Here is an 18,748-nt window from a genome sequence, read left to right on the forward strand (position 1 = left end):
TTTTGGATAGTTAAATTATTTCAAACATTGAAAATATATATGATATATTTTTGTTCAATACTTTTACTTATTCGTTTTTAAATTTCTTTCAGTTTAATAAACATGAATATATTTACGCATACTTGGATATTTCCCATATTTTTAGCTGATAATTGCATACTTATTTCGTTCATTTTTAATACATATAATTCTCATACAATTGGGCTACACTTCAATCATGAAGATTTAAATACATGAATTAGTCTAAATATGCTAAACTAGCTAATCCCGTCCATTTAAAATTATGCATTTTTAGGAGTTGTGTATAGGCAATGTGTGTTTTACCACGTCAACGAAGTATAAAATAATAGATTATATTATTATATAGGTAACATGAGAAAAAATATTCATTAATGTATAACTCAACCCCATAATAACTACATCCTCTTCCAAAGAAACTGTTATTATAGATCAAATAGTACCAATACATTATTAAAGTGCACTAAGTTATTAAAAATATTTTGTAAGAAAGTAACTTGAAGTGATAAAAATGTACATACTTCTAGTTATTTGATTTTAGATATGATGAATAATGTTAGGATTTGTGGACTTGGTTTCTTAAAACGATAATATACAAGTTTATAATTTTATAATCACAGTATTATATATTATTTGGAAATGTAGAACTTATCAATATTTCAAGAAATTTTAAAATCAATTTGTTGTCATACTTTATTGTTAGATCATTTAAATAAAAAGAAATTGTTATGTTCCTAAATCCATAAATACCCGATTTATGCATGTCTTCTTTGCTCATAGTTTAAAATTAATAAATAAAAACTTTGACTTACGTATTTATAACAGATAGTGCTACATGAATAAGGTATATTAATTTATAATTAACATTTTTTTTTATTATATTATACTTAAATTTGTTTAGCTTGAAAAAGCAGTTGGTTACGACCGCAGGAGACGAATTCGAGCACAAATTCGAGTAGTGAAACGTCAATTAGAGACAAACAGTGGAAAGGCAACCAACACTACAACACGTGTTACAAAGGTAATTTATTTTATTTCATAACTTATATCGATTTTTTTTTTTATAAACCATTGTTTGTTAAAATTTGACTATAGAACTTTCAAGATGTTTTACCAGCCAAGACACAAAAACAAAGTAATGTTACAGTTGAAAAAACTGAGAATGTTAAGAAACTTGAAGTTAAAAAGGAAAGAAGTGTTTCTCCACAAAAAACGTATGCAAATCCTATTGGAAATTCGAGATCTCCTTCACCTCAAAAGACTCTTAGGTCAGTTGTGGAAACTCGAACACCATTGCCTACACAAAAAGCTGTTCGAACAATTGAAAATGAACGATCTAATTCATCTCAAAAAACTGTGATATCAGTTGAGAAAGTTCAACCTCTTTCATCTCAAAAAATAACTCCAATTGAAAAAGTACGATCTCCTTCGCCTCAAAAGATTACTTCAACTGAAAAAGTCCGATCTCCTTCACCAAAAAAAATATCTGTAGTCCAGAAACAACAAGATTCACGATTCAATAAAAATGAAAAGTCTTCTCGAAATTCTACTATCACCTCTACCTCTACAACAGTTACCAAAACTACTAAAGGTAAATTTATAATAATATTTTATACTTCATACATATTCTAGCACTTAACGCTAGGGGGAATATTTGAATAGGTTAATACTTATTATAGACAATAGATAAATGTATATACTCTTACGTAGCAGACTCTGAAGTAAATAAGGTTTTCACTTTTCATTGAATATCGACATATTATGTACTTTTAACGACAGATGATAGTTAGGTTTAATTATTGCTAGCATTTAAAATTTTGTTAAAAAAAAATCGTTTATATATGTAGTAATTCTATACTTAACTTATCTAATTCAGAAAGATTATCGTATACATTTCACTATATTGTATACTATTTATGTAAAGGAAATTAAAAAAAAAAAATGTGTGAAAGTAAAGAAAAATCAACATTTTGTGGGTAACACTGTGGTTTAAATTTTACTTTCTTAATAATATACCGTTATTAAGAACTAAAAAGAAAAGACATTTTAACATTTATATTGTTGAAAGCTATCGGAAATTCAATCATGTGTAAAATTGAGTTTTAATATATTATTTTATATTCTAAGTAATAATCAATTCATTAAGTACTATAATAATTAAAGTTAATCCAAATAATATAATATGAATGATTAAAATCGATTAGGAAACACTTACATTTTATTTTAAGTACAATAATAGTTTTGACTTTTGAGTGTAACTTAAAATAATATTATGAAGTATTTTTAGTTTATCCAAATGTGTTTTTACAAATATCATAATAAAATACTCTAAAAACTGGTCATCATATTCAATCTCAATTAAATTTTTAATATTAGTCAATATCTAAAACCAAGGTGCTTAAGTACTTGCTGTAAAATTACATTTTGTTTTAGAAACTATATACTATTATACTCGTATATGTATAAATATATAATAAGGATTTTAATAAATTAATATTGTAAATCGAGCCCGGATACCTATAACACAGCTATGCAAGTAGTAAATATTTTATGTGTATCCTAGGTCACGATTACTTAAATTATATTTACAAATGCAAACCATAGATCCAAATCCGTTTTATTTTTATCTTCATTTATCAAGAAGATTTCTCCAGAAGAGTCAATTTTCGTCATTTTCGAAAATTTAAAATCGAGTGGTTATAAAATTGTATTTCTTATTGAAAATTATTGTAATTATACCTATTAGTTTATTTTCTACTTATACTAACACATATTCATTAATTGGCATTTTGCTAGTTTGGCACACAATTTCTACTTTTTAAACAAGAAAATGATACATTATTTGACATCTGTTACGTCTTACCATTGATTATAAATACTATAAGTATACTAGTATTTACTATCACTGATCTTACCTAGAGTCATGCAGATGTAATCAGATCTTGTGAACTACCTATATTATGTACATACCGCACATACATTTATCAAAAAAATGATCGAAGCAAAACTTACAATCGACTTTTTATTTACCTAGGTACTATTGTGTCAAGTCGAGTTTATTTTAAACTTTTACTCGTAGTTCTAAAGCTTCGAACAAATTCAAACAGTATTTTATCATCATCATAATTTAACCCAACATATTTTGTAAACTCTCAAGTCTTAATTAAGTGTATTTAAAATATAGTTAATTAATTAACTATATTTTAAATACACTCATCCAACGTAAAAGTACATTTAGTAAGTACTAAGTCCAGGCACTAGGCACCTACCTATATAGTAAGATATTTAATACTTTAAAATACTCACAATATAATACCTTTATATTAAAATAATTAAATCTATACATAGTTTTTGTACTCAAATATAATTATAGGCACTAAATCAGAAAATTTATTACAAGGACAAGTAATAAATGTTAAAATGTTAAAAAAAATTGAGCAAACATGACGTGATTAAATGTATATTTAAAATAATAACGACCATGCCAAAAAATAATTCACCGGCAGATAACAATATATTAAGTAGGTATATTATGTATCACTACCAAGTCCAGTTTATTTTATTGGAATACCTTCCAATTTAAAAATACAAATTTATAGTATATTATAGTAATCAAAAAACACACAATAAAATCCCTTTTGAGCTTGTGACGTTTCTTTTCTATAGTATAGGTGGGTGGGCGGGGATACTTGGTGTTGGGAGTACAGTGGCACCGCATATTCAAAAATATAAAAATACTTATAGGTAGTTATAGTGTGCCGAAGCCCGCGAAGGTATAATTCTATATTTTAAACAGTTGACATTTGAATACTTATTACAAAGATAACATTTTGGTTCATTTTATTTTGTATCTATTAATTACATTGGTTTCCGGTTTATTTTTGAAATTTAATTAGTGTACGTTTGTGCATATAGGTATACCAAACCATTCATTTACGGAAAAGCAAATGAGAAATTGTTACGGGCAGCCGGCTGCCGGAAGCTTAGAAATCTTCTTAGATCTTGTTATAATTTAAGCGACGTACCTATAGTAAATTGAATACAGTTCAAGATATTGAAATCATTTATATATTCTATTGAAAACGGCTTGCCGGAGTAGGAAACACTCCGCACGGCGACACACTGACATATTTTACTGTTTCCTTTTCCACCAAATACAAAAACGAGTAATACAGGAAAAACATATTTCTAAAATTGTGCAGGTTCATAGACATATTAGGGTAAATAATTAATTAATAATTATTATTGAATTAATACATTGGTTACAGTCACTGTCTACTGATAATTCCTAATTTTAGGATTAGTTTTTTTCGTATATTTTAATTATAAAATGTGGTTTATAATAAATAATAATACTTATTTTATAGTTCACACATTGTACGTCGACACACCTAATTTATTTCTGTGACTGCGTATTATACTATTTTGTATTTGCATAAAACTACAATATAATTATATATTATAATTTTATATATTACATTTATATTACCAATCAAATTATACATAGGCAACTATCAAGTGGCTTAAAAATAATTTTAAGAATAAGCTAAATATTAAATTTCTAAATATCAGCAAAACTAAAATATGTATATCTTAATAATTCTTATCGCCAACATGTAATGACGCGAGACACACATACACCTAAATTATCGTGTACAACTTATACAACTACAAAAACTATAAATTATTATTTGATAATTAATAATAATAATTGTTGATCGTTGGCCGCCAATGTTATTTGAATACTTAAACACATCATAGTCATCAATAGGTACCATCGCACGTTCAACAATTTGGTCATCCTCGCTTGTTGGTTGACTTCCGTCGGTAATGATAATGATATAGGTACGCACATCGTATTGAATATTTCGCAGCAGCTCCTAATGTGCCACCGACCACGGCGGCGCGCGCCAAATGATTTTTGAATTTCTGACTATACGTGCCCATAAAATACACTATAATAGGTACTATATAGGTATAATAGGTACCTACCATTCGATCACCGGTCATTACAACGTTTCGCACCATCACTCGTCCCGGGCCGTATAATCAACAGCTACAACAAACATACACACGTAAAATAATTGCCACCCGACTGCATTTTTTCCCCATAAATCAAAACTGTAAATACAGCCCATAAAAATCCGTACACATGTCTGAACCACAGTATATACTATAGACAGAAATAGTTTACGCTCGTCGGGCCATCGTGCAGCTCCGGTTTGGCGAAAACTTGAACAGACCGTTTATGGACGTGTGCATTTCAAATATAATATATTACATGGTAGTATTGTATCGGCGTATAGTGTATTATAATATTTTAGGGCTTATTTATACATTAAAATCTGTCCGTTTGCCAATAACTGAGAAAAATATGATGACACGTGAGTTGTAGATTTAGTTCGACGACGATAGCGCGATTACTTTATTCGATGTATATAATATTATAACTTATAATAAGTATGCGCCCTTTAGACAGACCGTCTCGCCCGATTCGGGCGTTCGATTGTTAAAATGTACATATCATATAATATTGGACACAGACACACGAGTCGATTTATACCCAGGTGTGAGCAGTGGCGGATTAACGGGGTGTACTGGACCCCCTCCCTAGACACTATGAATATTTATGTTATATTATACATACACTAGTATAAAATATTAATATCAGGTTATTTTTATACCTATTTAAAATATACCGAAATAATATAATATTGTTAAATATTTATTTTTAATTTTTCAACAATTATACGTTTATAAAAATAAAAAAATAATAGGTATACCTATGAAATATATATTATTTTTAGGACACCCCCCCCCCCATACTGAAAAATGTTGAAAATTCGCCACTGGGTGTGAGTGTATAATATTGTAAATATTGTAATCGACGTATATACAGTAATCGACCTGTATGCTTATAATGTATATAGGAACAAATGAAAAATGTGCCGACGATCGTCAGTATTATTATATACACATACATATTAAAATATTATATAGTCTAGCGTGCGAACAACCTGTTTGAGTAAAACCGTACACACGCACGTGCAATGGGTATAGAGACCTCCGTTTAACATTGTGTCGAGTATTTATATAGTACATCATAATATTATGTATACCTATAATAGTTATTACTTATTACTTATTAGTTATTAGGTACACACACACTTGTCCGTCCCGAAGTATGAGGTTTTCGTGTTATCGGGTTATCGGCCGGCGACGGCGACGTCGAAGAGGACGTGTACAGCGTACAATATAATAATAGTAAAAATAATAATATTATTTTATCGGCATCATTATTATCATCATTATTATAATATTATTATTATCATTATTATTATTATATACGATGAGATATACCTACCTAAACGGCGGCGGCCATCCGTACAGGCCAATCCCCCGCGCACCGCGCCGCCGGGCCATAGGTTTGTACGATGCCGGAGGGGGTAGGAGGGACGAGCGCGCGCGATGCGGTTATGAGGTCTTCTCGACGTCCGACATGCCACATGCGGCAGGCAATCCGTCACACGGCACCGGACCGCACGTACGCACACGTCGCCGCCGTCGCGTCCGTCTGATTTTCGACTATAGATAATAATATCGCTTCGACACCTCACTTGTTTTTTCCGTTTTCAATCTCTTTATCCCCTTATCGTTGGTGACCGCGGGTTAGGACCGTGTGGATTTACGCACGTCCGACGAGTGATCGGAGTGTTGTTCGGACATCGCAGTCGAACAGAAGTGTACACGCGGCGCGGCAATAGGGTCGCCAAAAATCGCGTCCAACAGGATTAGGTACGTACAGACTACAGAATATTATTATGTGTACTACCTATGTATATAAATTGTGTTGGTTGGGTACAATCATTAATCAATATTGTCGCAATGTAGTGTATTATTATTATTGATAAATGCGCTATACCGCCGCGTGGTATCATGTACGTACTTAGGTCTCGGGTCTTGGTATCTGGAAAACCGTGCGAAAAACAATAATAAATTAACGTCATCCGCCGCGGGCAAGCGCCGTATCGATTTCCTGATCGATCGTTACGACCTTTATATCCGTTCATCTGGACGGACAACAGCAATCACCACTAGGCCGGACTGCGAGGCGGGTAGTTATAGAGTCGGTATCGGTGGTGCTATTTATCGCGCGGATCTATTTATAAAATATAATCAGATGCTCTATAATGCCGGTCATCATTTCGATCGGCCGCCGTTGGGGCATTGGGCTAGGAGTATTTTTAACGGCCGAAAACACTCTTAATGTCAACCTACCGGCTACCGGTCTTAACATTTTACATCATGACGTGGTGACGTGTGTATAAAATCATGCGTATATAGAGGTAGATTGTAGATATAATACAATAGCTACGGAAAGATTGTAGTTATAATATTATAATAGGTATGGAAGTAGGTATAGAAAGATTGTAAATATGTCGTATGCGTTTAGCGTAGGTATCCTTATGCGTACTTATGACTTGTAAAAGTGCCCGTGTTCTAATATTATTGATTTCAAAACGAAAAGGCTTACGTTGTAATGTCATCATTATAATATATTTGTAGGTAGATATTAGTTACCTATATTCGGTCCTGTAAAGAATACTTTTAAAAAGTACTTGAGTAAATACTCAAATACATTTTTTTTTATGTATTTAAGATACTACTCAAATATTTTAATTGTAAAGTATTTCAAATACTACTCAAATACTCTGAAAAAGTATTTGGAATACTTTTCAAATACTTTTGGTTTTTAAAGTGGGTTTCTAATTATCGTAATATAAACACATAGGTAGTAGGTAATCTAATAGTTATCTAATAGTTTTAAAGGGAATATTGTTATTCAATAACTTTTTTTAGAAATCTGGTTTTCCCAAACCTTTGGGCTTCGGCTAATACAGAAATACAGAATATTAAATAAAACTATTAAATATTATTGTAGTTGACAATAATATTTTTTCAACCAATTATTTCGAATAAAAATAAAATGTTCGAAATAAAAAACCAAAGTATTCAATACCAAAAAGTATTTAATACAAAAAAAAGTATTTAAAATACCATTCAAAATACTTCATGCTGAAAGTATTTAAAAAGTTATTCTATACTTAAAAAGTATTTGAATACTTTTACTTAAATACTTTACAGGACTGCCTATATTATTATTGTATAATGCATAGGTAGCCAAGTAGGTACTCAAAATTTCGCACGTACCAAATATCAGCTAGCTGTTACACAGAGACCATTAATTTATCGTGCTTAATGTGTAATATATTTTATTATTATTATAGTTGTTAATCGATGTTATGCATGATTTTGGTGTCAGACAATTTTCATTTTTTATTAGTTTTCACGTATACCCGCTAGGTATTGCATTTGAAATCAAAAACAAATTTAAATTACGTTGTTTTAATAACCAACATCAATAGAGCAAATTCCTTTTACAGTTATACAGTTATATCAGCCATAATACCTTATTTGTACAATACACATATAAGTTATTACTTATACATTTGTTATGTTATTATGACAAAGGCAAATATACTTGTAACTACTGGTGCTCTAATGGATCAAATTGTTAATGTTAGAATCAACTGACCAAATATTTCATTTTCGAATTTTAGGATGAAAATATTATTTGTAATAGGTTGGTTTTTTATTTATATAGGTAATATTTGTTAAATAATTTTACTTTGAGGTATCGAAAATAACTTTACGTCTAACATAATACATATATAATATAGGTACTTTCATATATTATTATTATTTCCATATTTTGTTTATATCAACTTACTGTTCAACTATATTATTAAATTCTTATATTATAATTTAAAATGCACAAAATTTGCCTGTGTCGTGAGCATAAAATGTTCTATGCCCCCCTCTTTGTTAACTTATTTTGTTCATGTTAGAAAGATAACAAATTGATAGAATAATCAATCTATAAAACGTTGTAAAAAAAAGAAATTGATAATGCTGAATAATGGATATTATATACATTTTTATAAAATCTATCAATCTCAATATTTAATATTTTCAGACAACAAGTTACGACTAACTAAACATATATTTTTATAACATTCGTGTATTAAAATTTTAATTTTATTCTATAGTTGTAGTATAATAATCTATACACATAATATACGTTGTTATAAATATTAACTATTTCCTAAATCTAAAAATAAAATAAAAAAATTACCATTAGAGTGTAACAATCATTTATTATTTTCCGAATACAAATATTTGATTAATAGATGAAAAGTCCAATGACAAAATTTAAAATGTCTTAAAGTTGTTCATAGTTCATACAATCATACATTGCGTACCAACATTATTATAAATTACAAGAGATAATTCGTATTTTTAATGTTCAAGTGAATAATTTAAGTGCAGATTTTAAACAATTTGAGTGTCTATAATTATGATGTTGTTTGCGTGTGCTCTAAATCTAAATGCAATTAATGTAATAAGTAAAAAATATCTCTAATAATCCAAGCATTGTATATAATATAGGTACTTACACATTTGATTTAAAAAAAACCCATTTAGTAGTAGGTACCTGGTAAGTGATAGATCCCTATAACTTGAATGTAGAATGTATGATCTATGTAATTAACATAGAGATTATATAGAACATATTTATGAATAATTTAAGTCGTATATTTTATTATTTCGCACTAATAATTTTATCTAAACAGATAGTTAATGTAATTACAAAATTTTGAAAGTATCTTATTAGAAAGTTAATTTAATTAATTATGTCATTGTTATAATTGAAATAATATAAATGCTACCAGCTAAATTGTTACAAACTTTTGCTTAGGTCTTAACCAGTAATTTATATTGCCACTATAGTTTTAACTTTAGGTGTAGTTATTATTTTTTTTTACTAAATGAAAACATATTTCATACAAATTATCGCGTCATATTGTTCCGGAACGGTAAACTTATAATAGTTAATTCGTTCCGGCGAGATTTTACTTTCTATGATTTTTTAAAACTCAATTGTGTATTTGAAATTGAATGTGTCCTTCGAATTGATTGTTTTTTGTACAGCTTTTTTATCCTCATAATTGTTGTACTAAAACTTCCATCGATATAAATTGTTACCCTTTCGTCCTAAGCTTGGTCCTATAACTTAAAACTTATAATTTAAACCCAAAACCCACAATCTATATTACTTTTCATATACGATTATAACTTTGATAAAGTTATATTTTCGATTTTATATTACACATACACATCAGGCACGTTACTATGTTGTTAAATAATTATAGTTAATTATTAATTAAATTATTGTCATTCACGATAGGTACACACAAATTATTGCATTATCCGGTTGAAAATAACATATTTAAACTTGCCTAATTAATATTCAAACAACGAGATCAAACACTATTATCTATACTTAACATAAAATATACCCGGAAGGTAGATGCGGCTAAGTGATTAACAACGAGTGTCAACGACTATTATGTTATAAGTTGTTGTACTTGGCACCTGAAGTAGAAAGACATAAACCGTTTTACAATCATTAAAATTAATGTTAAGGACTTTTACAATTAATAAATATAAGTAGGTACTTACCTATAACCTATGGAGTAATTACTGATTAAATATTATTTAACAAAAAAAAATATGAATGGTACCTATATAGGTAAAGTGTAGTTAGTAGGTATTAAAAAAAGTAAATTTACACCGATAATTTGTATTTATTTAGTTTAATATATTAGGTACCTATATAATCTACTTATTGTTCCATGATAATATGCGTATTTGTAAGTTATTAGTATTTATTTACTCATGATATTCTGATAATATACAAATTAACAAATAATTAATAAGCAATGATAACGCATGTAATTCTTTTATTTCATAATACGTTTTATAATATTTTATTAGCTATCTCTTAGCTAATTAGCTACCCCTATATTATGGGCTTACCAAACATCTAGTTTTATCACATTTATGACGATGAGGAGAAAATATATTTTAAGAAATTTACTGTAATACCTATACTTAAAACTATAAAATATAATTATTATAATTTTCTATGAAGCAAATCTTTGAGTAGGTAATTGAGTTAAGTTTTTTTTTAAATAACTTAATATTTATGCAATATGTCTACATGTACGAGTTTACAACTTCTTTATTAAGGATTCAAATTTTAAACTTAAATAATAACTATATTTAAGACAAGATTACAGTTATGATAATTTAGTGATTAACTATTTTGTAATCGTTTTTCAAAAATTAAGTTAATATGTTTAGGCACGTCCTATTTATTATATTTATATTTGTTAATTATTATATTTGAAATAATGTATCAAGTACCTATGCGAAAACAAATTGTATTATAACTATTTATTTTACTAGGTATGTGTTTTGGTGAGTTTATTATATTGACAAGTATCAAGAGATAATAACTACACAACTATCCATGTTTATAAGTGTATTATTAGTTTATAGGTACAAATAATAATGTAAGTAGTAGGTAGGTTCCTACTGTAATAAGCAGTATATTATTTTAAACATTTTTGTCTGTACCAAAAAAATGTTCTAGATATTTCTATCCCACACTTCAACAATCAATATTATAAAATGTATAAATTATATTTACCTTATAACTTTTAAGTTATAACACATCCTAGTTTGCTGATTAAGTGAATATGCGTAATACGTGCGTTTTAATTTTAACTAAAAATCGTGTCAGTGGTGATAATTCGTGACGGGCCCATTGCCAGACGCTTTTTCGTATCGGTAATAATAAATGACATCACGTTTTTCCTCCATAAACAAACTATATATTGTTGTGTGCGTATGAACTTATTCTACTAAATAATAACGATATAAGTGTGTGTTTTAAGTAATGTGTATTTTAATATATTGGAACTTCGATGTGGGTGCGAGCTACAAATTTATACTCGTGTCCATAAATCTAGGAACTGTGATTAAAATAACCCTTGAAGGCTATTAGGCTCGGACTCGAAGTATTGCCGAAAGTCGTGCCAATTTTTTTCTTAGTAGTCTTTAAAAATTTTTCTAATTAAAATTAACAAACTAAATAATTTTTTAACTTGAGTATATTATAATATAGTATAACCTATATTATAGGTACCTACTTATAATTTAGTGATTTTATATGCGTAAATGTGTAACATAATATATTACTATATTAAAAATATTGAAATTTAAATATGTTTAGATAATAATACAATATAAGTGTATTTAACATTTATGCATCGGTATCAATTAGTCTAATCACTTTGACTATCACGCTTCCGAACCATAACCAATCTGTGACTCAACCATAACCAGACTGTGTTGTATTCAATTTTCTCATTTTAATTCACTTTTTTTCTCTTTTTTATTTTACGTGAAATTACATAATCTGTATACTTATGTGATAAAAATTTAAAACAATACCATATAGGTATACCAGGAGTGTTCCTATAGGGTATACTACATAATATACGCCGTATACTCTCAAGATATTTTTACACAATATGGGTATACTATCAACAAAATTAATATTTAATGGGAACTCCTTTGAGGTATAAATGCAAATTTAAACGATATATGATATTACCTATATTACCCTATATGATATTTCTTAATGAGTATAAATTGTATTTATTTGAGTTATTGACTTGTAAAAAAATATATCTAATTAGTATACACCAATATATACACGCACTATATACATAGGTAGTTGTTAAATATAATATTAGTTACCTACTAGTGTCGGGATTTTGAGGCAGTGTAATTTTTTTCCTAATGTTCCAACACGTAGATACGTCCATAAGCAGAAAATTTGTTTTAGATGATACAGATTATATTTTTATTGCAGTTTTTATTTTGCATTTTTTTGACAAATTTAATTTTAAATGCATTTTTATGGAATTTTTCGACATTTTTAGGGCATCTTTCAAGTTGTAGGGCATTATTCATATTTTATCTATAAGCTAATTAGACTATTTGATCACGCATTTCGGTGTCCAATCGCTATTTGTTTATAATTTTTTTTTGTAATAAGTACGGGCATAATATCGACCATGTACCTATTTTATCAAATAATGTCAAACGCGTATAGTAGGTATAAATAAAATATTTACTCGCCAGTTACTGTTTTTTCGTTATAAAATAAGTTCAATTTCAATAAAATTAAATAAATAGGTACCATTGTTATGTTAAATAAATAAAATGCTATTATAATTTTTAAATTGCAATAAATTATTTTTAACGTATTTTTAAAAATGTTTAATGCATTATTGCATTTTTTGTGATTTTTTTTACTATTAAAATCCCAAGCCTAGTTATTATTATACTTACCTAAAAAATTTGGTCAGATGTTAGTATCTTATATCCTAAATTAATGAAACCTTACACGGCCTTGCACCATATTGTTTTATATTTGCATGTGTTATTTTAGATTTTGATGCATCTATATAATATAATGTTATAGGTATTCAATTAGACACTCCACTCAGTCCACTCCCGTTACAAATAACAATAGGTTGTTAGTAGCAAATTATCTTTCAACCACTCTCGTACCTTGAATATTATAATATGTTATAGTCTTAAATTGAATAATGCAAGCAACTGGGAGAATATTTTGAAAATAAATTATGGATACACATAACTTATAGGTAGCTACATTATATGGGTGACACACCTAAATCACACGCACACCAGTCAATTATTTTGTAGTCCGTAACCGTATTTCCGTTGGTCATTTCCTGCGAATAATAAAAAATTCACTATCACAATAAAAAACTAACACAACATATCATCTCGCACATACGCATAATATTGCAGTAACCTAAAAGTAACGATACCGATGTAGGCCATAACTATAACACCATTCGTTTGAAACATTTGTCAGTTACCTTGGCATTTATATAGGTATCCACGTGTGTTTAAAATAATTTTTTCTAAATTAAAGTGTGTGTATGTTGTTTATTGCAGCCCTGAACTTGTTTAGATTATTCGCAATTGCAAAAAAACATAGGTCATAGAACTATATAAGTATAACTATATAATATAACTATATAACTATATAATAGAAGCATATTATATGTAAAATATTCCTAGTTCTTAGATAATTCTTAGAATTCATAAAGTTTGTAATAATATAGGTATTGTCGTATAGGTACCTACCTAACGTATTTATAAACAATTACGTACAAAATCAATCTACATTCTATACTATGCGCATTTATTGTATTTCTTTATAATCAATAATCATCAATATATGATGTATTGATGTGTATTGGACAAAACAAAGAATTTACGACTTGTTTTAAATAGAAATATTATATTATAACTTATAACTTATAAGGATATATTTTAGAGTTAAAACATTTTATGTTTTACGAATCAAAATATTTTATACATAATTTTAATCCTATATTTGGCATTTTGGCCATTTTTTGTTTCGGTATACTCACTTGTTGGCTAATACACGGTGATTTAAATCAGACAAATGGGATTATGAATTGTTGACGTAATTGTTTCTAGGATAGCCTATGTAAACACTAAATGAAACTTAAAATGGCTAGCTTCAAATTGATTCGTTTCCAACCAAAAAAAAACCTTTCTTAACCTTAACCTAAATATATATTAGCATTAGTAACCGTCTATCTCAATATTATTCTTCCATAAATTTGCCAAAGTAAAATATACCCACTTAACGTTCAAACTAATTCTTTTCTTTAATTATACTCTATAATTTATTATGAAAAATATAAGAAATAAGTGATAACCAACTAAACGCATTACATTTCATCGAAAGTATAGGTATCTATGGTATTTGTGTGTACAAAAACCTTAAGCCGGACACCGTGTGTGTCGTATAAAGTTGAATATAATATATTCAACTAATAAATAACGTGTTACCAATATTTTGTTACCAATGTATTAAATAAATAAATATATGGAACATGACATGAATCGGTGTAGTGTAAACTCGATTTTGCAGGAGTTTCATAATTTATTTATTTTCTATACATAAAATTAATTTTAATATTTTAATATTGGCCAATAAAAATGACGATGTTGTACAAGAGCTTTTTTTTACTGTAGTAGAATTACTTTTTTACGCTCTCAAATGTTTGTTACCAGGATCGGAAATTGCAGTTGCGTAACATAATTGATATGGAAATTAGGAAAAAAAACCGTCACGTAATAGTTCTTTGACACTACCTTCACAGATTTGATGCTTTCCCATAGTAATATATAATAAGTAACATAAAACGATAACGCATTCGATACGCACATCACTAACCATGCGGTGGCTATCATTGACATAATCCTATATGAATTTAGAAATTTGTTCTCATCAAGTATTGTTAGTTGTTACAGATATTTTTGATCCTCAAAAATTATTTTAAATTTAATTTAATGGTATTAAGGAAAAATATATTTCTCAAACAGTAATTGCACCAACCAGATATAAATAGTCATTATACGTAAAAAAAAATATAGCGACGTAATTAAAATTCGCATTTATAATTTTTAGTAGGTATTTTATCTTGGAAAAATTAATTCGATTGAAATAATATAAAATGCGGGATAAAATGTAATAAGTTAACAACGCTTTCGAAAATCTTTTTCCGTCTTTATGTAAACATATTATGGTCGTTAGTCGTAGGTTTATTAAATTTGCGTATTTCAGGCGTGGTGTCAATTTGCTCGGTAGTTAGTATCTATATTAGACATATTTTATCGTAACGTGCTATTATTATAATTTATCTATATTTTAATAACGAGTTATCATAATATTATGCAGGTACAAATGTATGTCTTCTTGATCTCGTCGACATCTCTTTTATTGTATCTACTATCTAGGTAAAATAGTAAACATGTTTTTAAGTCGATAACACTGAATTGTATCTACTATGCTATGTAGTATTTACTAGTTATATTTAATATTATAACTAGTATGTATCTAGACGCAAACACTAGAGGCGAATTGCGCCAAAATTGTTATTGTATAAAATGTATGCCTATATTACAATGCATAGAAAAGTATATAGAATCGTACAATGCATTAATACTTATACATTATCACTTAAAAATAACAATTACAATCAAAATAAAAAAATTTACATTTTAAATTGTCATGTTATTAGATTGAACCAATAATAATTTTCATAATGGTTTTAACTCATAATAATTACGAGATACCTTCCGAAGTCAAAAAAGTCGATACCTAATTTTTGTACGAATTGCCTCCCAACTATATAACAAAACCACCTAAACTAACCTATATTTTTAAAGTCTATCATTATCATGTCATATTAGGTATATTCATTTATATTATATTAAATATGCATAACTATAAATTTATATTTTATAATTATAATATCACACAATATAATATGAATAGGTACATAAATTCATATATTTTTGAACCACTATTAATATAGGAGGCAAATATTGTAAACATTTTTGGGATACAAATCGTATTCGTATATAATTATGAAATGCCTGATAATTGGAGACAATAAGTGTATATTAACCTTTTTACTTACGATGAGGATGGGAGGCAACTAGAATTTACCGTAATAATTATAACATAAATTAACGTGTCGTTATGTTATTGATAATGATATTATTCTAGTGGAAAGTAGTTACAATAAAAATATTGTTTATGCCGTGAAACTAAAAACCAAAATGTATATTTCCTTTCTTGAAAAATATTACTTATTACGATATATCTTTAACATGAAAATTAACATGATGTAATATTTATTAATTTAGATGTAATAAGAGCGCCCCGTATTTTCTTGTAGTCTGCAAACTTGACAACATGAAAGCTGTTTATTATGCCTGGTGTGACGTATTATTTTTAACTGCTTGCAGTTGTTATAACATAATAATATAACAGCATCATTATTTAATTTGCTTATACGTATTTTAATTTTTTTTAAATAATTCAAAACATTTTATTTTACGACTTAGGTTTATCCTACATTTATAAAAAGAGTCTAGAGTATTTTATTTTTACTCGGGTATTTTATTTCATAATTTATTATTTTAATCATGTACTTATTTATTTTTGTTATTATATTATTTTTTTTTTTTTGCAGTAAAAAGTGAACAAGTCAGCAGCAGCAGCACAAACCTTTATCAAGAACAAAACGTTACTGATTTGATTACATCCAGCTACGGCGTAGGTCCCACTGACGACAATGGTAGACCGTTGTTCGGATTGAGAGCTCTCAGGAAAACCAACGCCAATCAATCGGTTGTGAGCGGTGAGTACAATATTATGCAAACCTCGCTGAATACTTACTCATTACACAGATCAATGGTCTATTGACATTTCTACGTTGCGCGTTGTTGTCATTGACACTTGTTGTTTCTTCTCCAGAGACCGATTCATCGTCGTCTGTCCACTACGAAGCCGAATCTCGCGACACTCAGGCATCTGATCAAAAAAATAGGTCTTTCGGTCTGAGAGCACTACAATCCGAGAACACGTATACGGTACAAGAGTCGTCGAGCACTGTGTACCAAACAGCGTCCGATCAAAAAGGCGGCGTCGATCAGTTGATCACCGACCATAAGGGCAAACCGCTGTTCGGGTTGAAAGCGTTGCAGAGCATCGGCAAAAACGAAGAAGAACCTATTTACGACGACATGCCAGAACCGCCGGTATCCCCACAGTTAAAAGATCTGGTGCTCAAGCACGAAAAACACGCAAGTAAGTCATTTATATAATGGTTAATGCCATATAAGCGCAACTAGGATTAAAATTCTGACGGGGCTAACAAAACTATTTATTTAAAATAATCCATAGAGGGCTTATATCTAAATCAATAAGAGATATTTTTTTTAGGGGGGGGGGCTAAATCTTAGTGGTTATCTTCATGTTTTACTACGGAGTACGAGTATAATATTATAATTTATAAAACGTCATAAATTGACGTATTATCAGCCATTATGAATTAAAATTATTACATCAAATTGTTCAAACAATCGATGCTAAATGATATATTTCGAAAAGCGTGTTGTTGTTAGAGTGATGCCTGCATAATATTATGTTACATTTTATACATCGAGCTTATAATTTTCCAAGTCAATATATTAGTCACATTAGTGTATAAAAAAGTATATATTATATAACCTGTCAACAAAACACTTTTTCATAATGGAACTCGTAAAAATAAATTATAATTAAAATGTATTGGTATAATATTATACTATATATAAATATATTGATACATATTAATTATGTACTAATAATACTTTAGATTAAACAAAACTATTATGTTTTTACTGTGCCTATCCAAATCGAATAATGAAAAATATATTATGTTTATTTTAGAAGAAAGTTCCAAGTTAGAGTCACAACCTAGACAAAAACCAAAAGCAAAATTCAGAGATAGTTTTATACTCGATACTAAAGATGAGGGTTTGTATTCAACTTTTGAAGAAAATGGATTTACAGACCCTAACGAAATTACTTCGTTGCGTTCGATAATTAAAAAATCAGAAGATGATCAAAACAATGGTATTTTAAGAAATTAGTGTGGATAATTGATTTTCAATTAAATCATAAATATTTAAAATGTTTTAGAAACTATAGTTAAAAGTAAAAGTCAATCAACAGTATTTCAATCAAAGAGTGTTATGCGGTCCGATGGATCGGGAAACGTTTCAGTGACACAAGATTTCTTGAAAGGTTAGTTCCTTCACATGACCATATTATATATTATTTTCAACT

General features: G+C 28.4%; 1 protein-coding gene across 2 annotated transcripts in view; it reads left to right on the plus strand.

Annotated features, from left to right (window-relative positions):
• The window catches only part of LOC103307628 (MATH and LRR domain-containing protein PFE0570w), a 35,705-nt gene that overhangs the window by 16,241 nt on the left and 716 nt on the right, over positions 1–18,748 (plus strand). For both annotated transcript variants that reach the window (XM_029491097.1, XM_029491098.1), the window contains exons 4-9: positions 920–1,039; positions 1,114–1,609; positions 17,109–17,276; positions 17,393–17,725; positions 18,350–18,535; positions 18,602–18,706. In XM_029491097.1, the coding sequence (XP_029346957.1) occupies positions 920–1,039; positions 1,114–1,609; positions 17,109–17,276; positions 17,393–17,725; positions 18,350–18,535; positions 18,602–18,706 (1,408 nt within the window). The remainder of the gene's footprint in view (positions 1–919; positions 1,040–1,113; positions 1,610–17,108; positions 17,277–17,392; positions 17,726–18,349; positions 18,536–18,601; positions 18,707–18,748) is intronic.

The sequence above is a fragment of the Acyrthosiphon pisum genome, chromosome A3 (genome assembly GCF_005508785.2).
Source record: "Acyrthosiphon pisum isolate AL4f chromosome A3, pea_aphid_22Mar2018_4r6ur, whole genome shotgun sequence".
In the NCBI taxonomy this organism is placed as follows: Eukaryota; Metazoa; Arthropoda; class Insecta; order Hemiptera; family Aphididae; genus Acyrthosiphon; species Acyrthosiphon pisum.